The sequence below is a fragment of the Arctopsyche grandis genome, chromosome 12 (genome assembly GCF_051622035.1).
Source record: "Arctopsyche grandis isolate Sample6627 chromosome 12, ASM5162203v2, whole genome shotgun sequence".
Lineage (NCBI taxonomy): Eukaryota > Metazoa > Arthropoda > Insecta > Trichoptera > Hydropsychidae > Arctopsyche > Arctopsyche grandis.
Window position 1 is genome coordinate 2,618,431 of NC_135366.1, and position 10,197 is coordinate 2,628,627.

General features: G+C 31.9%; 1 protein-coding gene across 1 annotated transcript; it reads right to left on the reverse strand.

Annotated features, from left to right (window-relative positions):
• Positions 1-3,262: 3,262 nt before the first annotated feature.
• Positions 3,263-7,402, reverse strand: LOC143919926 (zinc finger MYM-type protein 1-like). Its single transcript, XM_077442522.1, has 2 exons — positions 5,646-7,402; positions 3,263-3,782 (listed from the first exon to the last, which is right to left on the reverse strand). The coding sequence occupies exon 1, from the start codon at positions 6,949-6,951 to the stop codon at positions 6,082-6,084; it is 870 nt and encodes a 289-aa protein (XP_077298648.1). The 5' UTR covers positions 6,952-7,402; the 3' UTR covers positions 3,263-3,782; positions 5,646-6,081.
• Positions 7,403-10,197: the final 2,795 nt, after the last annotated feature.

The window sequence follows — 10,197 nt, forward strand, 5'->3', positions numbered from 1 at the left end:
TGGAAGTATATTAAATCTAGGCCATATTGTAAGGGTAGGGGTAGGATTCTGAAAAAAATATATTTCCCTTTTTCGATATCAAATGCGAAAAAAATGCGTTATTTTTTTATACTTCTTTAGAAACTGGGTTTCTAAATGGCTCAAATAGCTCAAGCCCCGGTAATTCATTTTTCGTCATTATATTAAGTATTAATTAATAGTAATTTTGGTGATGTACCTATAGTTTTAAAAAACTTAAAATAAAAAAAATAAAACTATAATAAAATATTATAATATTACAATAAATGTTAAATTTTCAAAAAGTACAGTCAATTATTACCAAAGTTTGAGTCATAAACGGAATCATAGACGAGTTAAAGTTTTAAAACAACTCCATAACTTTGCTTATAACTTAAATCAAGTCAGAGATATAGTTATATGTAGTTGCAGCTTGAGTCGGAATTGAATTTTTATATTAGGTAAATCACACGTTTTAAATAAAATCAACAAATTAACATAAAACTTTGTGTTAAATTCAACATTAATATAATTTATTGCGATTTATTTTTAATAATGATAAATTACTATATATTCATTTTAACATTTTACGGAATACACATATTTTTTTTATATGAAATAAATAAATACATATATGCATTTACATAATAGACTTAATTAAAATCTGTCATAAATTTATCATAATTAGATTTAAATAATACAATTTATCAAACATTATCTTTTCGCATTTGAATAAACATAATAAAACACACTATCATCTGACGCAAAACAAAAAATCGCAAAAAAACTAAATCACTGTATATTCAAACGGGTCATAAAGATTATCGATTTATTACACCCGGGTGTAAAAGTTTAATGCAAAAATACGATAAGACCCAAAAGTAAACATCATGAGCAAAGAGATGCTGAAAAGCCACTCCGAGCCAGACAGATAACAAACAAACCGCTTTTAATCATCTTCAACACACATTAAAAATCCACCAGATATACTTAATTGGATACACGGTGAAAGTATGGCGATGGTTGAGCGTCACTGCCGATACCAAAGAAACGCCAGGTATTGTATCGCGTGGGAAACGCCATGTATTGTGTTTCCGCCACCTTGTCACAATTACCACGACTGTCTATTTTCTATGCATATGTGTATCGAAAATTTTCACATATTCTATTGTGTCGGTTATAACGAGAAAGTAAACGTGGATTAATTGGATATACGTATGTATCTAGATCAGATGTCGCTATCGCTGATATAACGAAATTTTCAGGTGCGAAGCGAGGCGCCTACGAGCTTATCTAGAATATATCATCGAATAACGGTGTATTTTATAACGAAAGAATCGCAACCTGATTAAAATTACATGCTATTTAGAAGTGATGCGAAATTTTAAGTATAGCGGTGTTACACATTCAATTCGAATTCTTGGTCCAAATAATAATTTGATTTTGATTTTTAAATGCTTTTTATTATTACGAAATTATGTTCACAATACATCTTATATCTATTTTAATAGCTACTGATCTACTGATCATTTTCTATTTTACAATTTTGATTTAATTTGGTTAGTAATCACAGTATAATATTATTCTAATGTTAATCTAAAGCATAATAGGAAAAAGAGCTCAAAAACCTATTTACAATGCATATAAATGCTCATAATAAATCTAATGCATAATATTAATTAAAGACTCTGTAAAGTCGATGACCTAAAGCAGATTGTGTTTAGGTAATCTGTGTGTTTATACCTGAAGGGTATAGACATTTTGTTGTAATCAGTAATCACCAAGACTCTTCAAGTGTGTTAGTAATGGTTATTAGTGATTCTGTCGTAGAATTTACTGGTTAGTTTGTTAGTAATGTCTGTCACAAACGGAATATTGTTTATGGCATGCAGTTTTTTTCAAGTTAGTATATATGGGTGTATTATAAATTATTTTTAGGGATTTATTTTGTATGATTTGGAGCTTGGAAAGGTTAGTATTCGAGGCGTTATTAAAATTTTATAAATGATTCGTAGTGAGCGTAGGTTATCGGAGATTATTTCAACCGATTTGTCTGGTAGCCTGCGCTCATCATTACTTTCATAATGAAATGTGATGTATGAGTGGAATTTTGATCTTCTCTCTTCTATTTAGGCCTCGCAGGGATATTTTATATTGGCTGGGCTGGGCTGGGATATTAACAAACTAACCAGTAGATTATATGACAGAATCACTAATAACCATACTAACACACTTGTGAAGAGTCTCGGTGATTACAACAAAATGTCTATACCCTTCAGGTATAAACACAGATTACCTAAACACAATCTGCTTTAGGTCATCGACTTTAGAGAGTCTTTAATTAATATTATGTATGTATTAGATGTATTATGAACATTTATAAGGATTGTAAATAGGTTTTTGAGCTCTTTTTCCTATTATGCTTTAGATTAACATTAGAATAATATAATACTGTGATTACTAACCAAATTAAATCAAAATTGTAAAATAGAAAATGATCAGTAGATCAGTAGCTATTAAAATAGATATAAGATGTATTGTGAACATAATTTCGTAATAATAAAAAGCATTTAAAAATCAAAATCAAATATTGGCTGGTTCTTATATATTGGTGCTGGCTATAGGTGCAAGACATTCCCTACTTTTTATTTTATTATTTGATAGCTTAACTTTATCTGCTATTATTATAATGCTATTGTTTTTTATGATTATGTATAAATGTATTTTTTGTACGTGTATATATTATACATATGTATTATGTATATATTTTTATTTTTCCTGTATTTTTTCGACCATTGTGCCGCATTAGGGACTCCTGTAATGCAGTGGCGGACGGTGGGTGTTAATACCGGGTGTGCTGTGTATGCCGTAGGGCGTAGGGTATAAAATTAGCAATTAAAAAAAAATACTCGTTTTGCATTACAAAAATGTTTAATTTATTAGTTATTTATACATAAGTTCAATGCGACGTTTCTGAGACATAAACTTTTCAATCACGTCTGCATAGAATGTGTCTTTCTGTTTTAATTCCACCAATAACTTTTTTTCTATTGAAATTAAGCTAAGGCCACATAATCTATCTTGACCTTGCGTACCTCTATAGCAAGTTTTTATTCTTTTCAGCGCCGAAAAAGACCGTTCTGCTGAAGCTGTACTGCTTGGTATCGTTAATATTAATTCTCCCAGCTTAAACACCTCTTTAAAACCAGATTCGAGGTTATTTTTTGTCATGAATTGTATTAATTCATGAACAGGTTTCTCTGAAAATTCAGAGCTGGAATATAGCACAATGAGTTCGTTTTTCAATCGAATATAATCAAACAGTGATCCATAAAAATCTTTTAATTTATTAATTAAAACATTTGGAAAATTTTCTTTATATTCGTCATATTTATCATTACAAAGAAGGTGGAAATATTCTAATTTGGAAAGTGAAGAATATCTACATTCGACTTGTGCGATTATGCTATCAACTATTTTGAAATATAATTGACGAAATGAAGTTTTATCTTCTACTTCTGAATAATTTTTTAATCTTTGTGGCCTACGATCATGATCATCATTTTTTTCATTTAAATAATTATTCCATAACATTTCAAAATTATTATACCTTTCGTATTTCAGTTGCTGCAAAACATCATTAATTTTTTTACAACAATATAAAACGTCCGAAGATTTAGATTGAAGAATGTTATACAAAACATCAGTTATTCCAAACAGTTTTGAAAAAAATTGAAGAAGTTTAATTGTTTGAAAATCCTCTAAAAAGCCTAAAAACCCTCGTGCTTTTATTTATTTATTTATTTATATATATTTTAGCTATCAAGCTAATTTAAAAAAAAAAAAAAAAAAAAATACATCTTAATTATTATACTTAACTCTAAAATTTATAATTAACTTATATGTACTGTCCCTCACAGAGGTGTCTCTTCGCACCTCGCAGGAATGCATCCATGTTTTTAGCAGACCTGACGCACTCAGGGAGGGCATTATACATGAGCACACCCCTGTGAAAAACACCCCCAGCCGTCTTATTCTTTCTTACTCTACTTACAACTAGTTTGTCCTTATTTCTAGTATAAAAACTATGTTTATCTCTATTCCTTATTATATAATCATCAAAATACTTAGGTAATAACTTATGATCTAACTTATAAACAAAAGACAATGTACTAATATTTAGACTAATTCTAATACTCATCCATCCTAATTCATCTAACATACTTCCAATACTCTTAAATCTACTCACATTCAAAATAGCTCTCATAGCTTTATTCTGTATTTTTTGCATTTTTTCTAAATCTTGGCCACTAAACAAATTAAGCACAGTGGCACAATAAACCACATGTGGCAAGACAATTGAATTAAACACTAAAATTTTACTTTTTTTACTTAAAATATTTCTTAATCTACATAATACACCAACTTTTCTAGCCATTTTTTTTATTATATAGTCAGCGTGCATTTTAAAATTTAGTCCTGAATCTATGTATACACCTAAGTATTTTATATTTTCAACTTTTTCAATTAACTTATCATCAATTCTAATTTCATTCAATATATTTTTATTTTTACCATTCAACCACATCATTTTTGTTTTATTCACATTCAACTTTAATTTATTTTCACACAACCAGTCATTCACATAATTTAATTCTATATTTAAAATCTCAGACATTACATCAACATTCTTTCCAATTATATATATCAATGTATCATCTGCAAACAAATGTATTTTACACATCTTAATTACCTTAACAATATCGTTTATATATAATATAAATAATAAGGGTCCCAATTTGGACCCTTGCGGCACTCCATGAGGTGTTACAAATTCAGAGGATAACACCTTATCAATTTTTACTCTTTGCCTTCTATTATTTAAGTATGATTGAAGCCACTTTAATACTATACCATTTATTCCTAACTTATATAATTTTTGTAATAAAATATTCCTATCTACTGTCTCGAACGCTCGCTTAAAATCTAGAAAAACTGCTCCAACAACCATGCTAGATTCATCCATCGTCTCCATCCAATCAGAAACCACCAATTGGATAGCGGTTTCTGTTGAATGTTTCACTCTAAATCCAGACTGTTCCACAACCAAACAATCATTTATACTAATGAACCCTTTCAATTGAATCATAACGATTTCCTCCAGCATCTTCTCAACAATTGGTAACATATTGATGGGCCTCATTTCACTGGCTTTATGTGTGCCCGTAACCTTTGGTACCGGTACAATAGTAGACACCTTCCATGCATCCGGGACGGATCCCACTTCTAACGATTCATTTATTAATTTCAGTAACTGAGGTCCAACCATGTCCCAAGTGTTGATTAAAATATCTAGAGTCAATCCATCCATACTAGAAACTGATTTCATGCCCTTCAATACACCATTTAATCCCTCCATTTCCACTAATTTAAACCTTTCAAACTTATTTAAACCCAAATTAATATCATCATTCACACTATTATGCCTTGTTTGTATTGAATTAACTATATCATTCACACTATTGATGTAAAACTCATTCAATCTTTCAACCATATCCTCTTTATCATTATATACTACTCCCTCGACTTCTAATTCATTCAAAGAAACATTTTTTCCCCCGGAAATCAAAGTTTTAATTATTCGCCACATTTTATAACAGTATCTGTGTCCCATAATTCACAATTTTCTATAACATGTCGAAAAAAAATATGTAAATTGACTTCTGTATTGTTGTACTGTGCTACTTAAACGAGATGTAAAATTCCACCTTGTGGGTGCTACAGAGGGAAGTCTTTTTGTCACAAATTCCTGTAAAGCGAATACTCTTTTGGAAGATTTTGAAAAGTATGTAGACAATCCATTTAAAGTTTGAAAAAATGATTTACTTTCTTTAATATCAGAAAGACCTTGCTGCAATACTAAATTCAATACATGAGCATAACAGTGTGTAAAAAGAGCAAAAGGATAAGCATTGAGGACTTTGGATTGCAAACCATTTACGTGTCCACTCATTACACTTGCTCCATCATAAGTCTGTCCAACCAATTTGTCTTGAATTTTAAATTCTTCAACTATGTTCACCATTAGAATAGACCATTAGATGTTTTATCAGCACTAACGTCTGTAAAACTAATAAACCGTTCATGTACATTGCCTTTACATACAAAACGTAAAACTGTTGAGAGCTGTGATTTTGTCATTATATCTGAAGTTTCATCGAGAATAATAGCAACAAAACTTGCTGACTCTACTTCATTTTTTATATGAACTTTAATAACATGAGAGATTGCTTCGATTATGTCATTTTGTATACTTGGAGAAGTACCACGAAAGGTAGTAGCAGTATTTAAATGAGTATCTAAAACAGAATCATATTCTCGAAGAGCATTTAGATATTCAATGTAATTGCCTTTGTTTACGGAATTACATGACTCGTCGTGACCTCGCAGGGACAGTTCTTGTTTTCCTAGATAGATTATTGCGTTAATAATTCGTTTTAAAACATCTCTATTTTTATTTACTTGTTCATTATGTCGACTTATTTCGGCTTTACGTTGACTGTCAATTAATACGTCGATTCGTTGTTTGCCAAACATTTGTATGGAAAGAAATGATTGAACGTGTGCCTGCGATCCTTCGTGTTTCTTCAGTGCTGCTGTCAAATGGTTGAGATCAGCAAATCCTTCTTTGTTCCACACATTAATATCTTTGGAGAACAATAAACATGGCCAGCAGAAAAGTTTGGATCGAATTTCACAGCCTGTAATCCATTCGAATTTTTTATAATTTGAAACGCAAAAATGTCTAGTGTAAACTTTTGTTTTTTCTTTATGCAAACTGGATAAATTTGGAAGAGACGGACACGGTTTCCCATCTTTAATTATTTTTAATTTTATCTCAAAACTTCTATTTGAAAACGGAATAGTTAAAATGTCTTGAACACTGTTAGCCATTATTAGTTATTAGAGGTATGACTGAGATACGAATGACCATAAAAATACGAATGTGCGAAAAAGTACGAGACCACGTGTCGCATCGCATTGGTCAATTGCCGACTGTTGCGCGGTGCTCTGAAGTCGTAGCACACCGTACGTCTTAATATCTCGAACAAACCTATACAAGCGAATATCCGCCTGCACACTCCAACCAAACCCACCAATTTGCTGCACGGCATAGGTATTCTCTCGTCGCGGCGCACAAACTACATCTAACATCACACAACACGCTGCAGACTGCACACCACACCATACACCATACATTTAGCGCACGCGGTAAATACACCATACACATCAATGCCTGCTTATACAACAACACATTATTTTGTATTAAAATACTACTTTATGTGGTCTTTGGTTTTCACGGGTGTGCGCCGCACACCTAGCACACACCCAATATACGCCACTGCTGTAATGACACAATGGTCCAAACTTAAACTTAAATTATAAATGACATACTATTTTCATCAATTATTATGGTTTTCAAAATTTACGAAGGGGTACGGATATTTCCGATTTTTCACGAGAGGGGGCGCTAAGTATCTGGATTTCACGAAAGGGAGCGGCGTTCCCATCCATTTCGAACCCTGAGCAGAAGCACCCCAGTCACGGAGCTTTTACTGGTTCCACGAAGTCTCCTCTGATATAGTACATAGGTCCTTCCCGATCTTCTAATTGAGACTCGGTGGTCCCGTTTCCGCCGGTGGTTTTGTCGGCGCCACAGCTCGAATCGTTTTGCATGCAATTATGTCGTTAGACAAATGGCATCGCGACGTTGCATTATTATTACACCACTTACCATATTTTACCCACCAGATCAATTTGCGTGTCGGCGATCTCACACCGACTCGCTCGCACGAACTTGAAAAACTCGTATGGCGACATTGAAAATTTCTCGAAATATATATTGAAATTAAATACTTGATTACATTCAGACATTATGTACATGTGCATCACTTTCGGTACGTGCTTTGTGTGATAAATATGTTTTAAAATGTCGGCGCCCTTTCCAAAATATGTAAGGGGGTCGGATTGGCGACGATCGACTGGCGCCATGTCTTCTATTTAAATTCACCCTTCTTTTATTACTCATTTCACATTTTCAATACTAATTCAGAAGCGTGGTACAAAAGCATGGTGATTAACATTTAAATAACAAAAATAAATACAATGATATATATTATATGTATGAAGGGCCTTTAACCTCAACTCCCCCCCCCCCCCCCCCGCCTTCTCGGCGTCCCTTTGTACATGTATAGGTTTTGTTAAATCTATCTTCCTTTCAAATGCTTCTACTTCCCCTTTTGACAAAAATGTCATCTGACACAGTTAAGTAATCGGAGCTTCGTGGTTTCTTTTTTGATTATGAAAGGAATGGGAAGGAAATAAATATAAAAGAAAATTGTTTTGTAATGAACCGTTTCAACACTATTGGGGTGACATAACCTATTTATAGACCAAAATGTGTTATTGAAATAAATTTCGCAAAATAAAATGATCTAATAAAATAAGCGAAACAACTTATTTTTTAGTATACAGTTATTGAAAAATAATAGAATTTTTTAGAATCAGTTGCGCACTTTATTACTAAAAGTTAGTAGTAGGTCGTTCAAGTATTTGATTAATGATTAAATAATGCCCGCTTTGCCCGCCATAACTTTCACGGTACTTCTTTAGCGACTTTTTAATCGATTTTTTAGCCATTAAAAATATTTTGTAATATTTATTCAAGTGGCCAAATATGCCAATTGATATCTGAAGTATTATATTTTTTTAAATGTTGAATCACGCCTGAAGTGCTTTGTTTATACAGTGCCATTTTAAGCATGACACCTATAGCGGTCATCCGCGGGGAAAGAGTTAAAAATGCAGTCTTAGTTCAGCACATGCTTTGTTTTTTGATTATGTATGTTACATCAATACATCTTAAGTTTACATGTTTGAATAACTACTATCATTATTTATTTTACATGTTTTTCTTGTTAGTATTTAAAATATTATATTATTTTGATGTTATTGCATACATGTATATACCATAATAGGAAATATAGGTTGGTAACAAAACACTCTTCGATGATCTAAAGAAAATAGTATTTTGGTAATTTTCGTTTATATACCTGAAGTGTACCTACATATATGATCTTGTAATCAGTTATCACTAGAGGTAGTACCGGAAGCGCGCCGTCTATTGTTCCATTATTGTAAAAGCTTTGTAAAAAAGGTTCGGCAAACCTTTAACAATGCATTTACAACATGTGAACAATGAACAGCGCGCTCTGGGTCCGCTCTTTAGTTATCACTAAGACTCTTCACAAGTTTATATCTAAGCACAGTTGTCACATATAGAAAATCGTATATATATTTTAACTTTCTAATATCCCACTTTTTTATAATACAATTTATATAATACACAAAGTTTGAGAGTTTGTATGGAACATACATAGTATATACATATGAAAATAGAGACAGACATAGTTTTAAAGGTTTACATAGATAATGGCGTGTGCGAGCGTTTCACGATCTGCGATTTGGATTCGAATAAAAAAAAAGAGTACGTATCAAAAGGTCAACTAGCGATAATAGGTCCAAACAAAGCGGAATTAATAATAGGTGGGCTAAAAAAATTTGACTTTCGCAAGATGTATCATTTCGTCGGGTAATAAATGACAGGTTCGTTCGTGGGAAAATTATGCTCGTTCCGACAATAAAATATTTCTGAAATTATAGAATCCAAATTGAATGATTTTTTTATTGGTGATGATGATAATAACGATGGACAGTTAAGTAGAATGACATTCCAATTTTTCTCAGGCTAGTCAAATGCCTACCTGTACAATCGCAATTATGTACATACTTCAGGTAGGCGCACTAAAAGGGTTGAAGACAAATCAGGGATTGTTAATATTACAAATTTGAAACACTTTAAAAAGATTTTTGTCCGTTTGTAAGTAGTCGGCATATCTTCAATACATTATTCGCATTTTTTTTATCTCACGCCAAATTGAAATAATTTTTGTATAATCCAATATATTAACCAATAGTCAATCAAGTCAAAAATGACCATTACGTTTTATTAATATTTAAGTAATAATACGATAAATTGTGGCAGGAAAGAAACTGAAGTTTTCTATTGAGCTTTCTGATTTAGCTGCTAGATCATTGGTATTGTAGATCAAGCTCATCTGAAGAAGAGTTTATAATCGC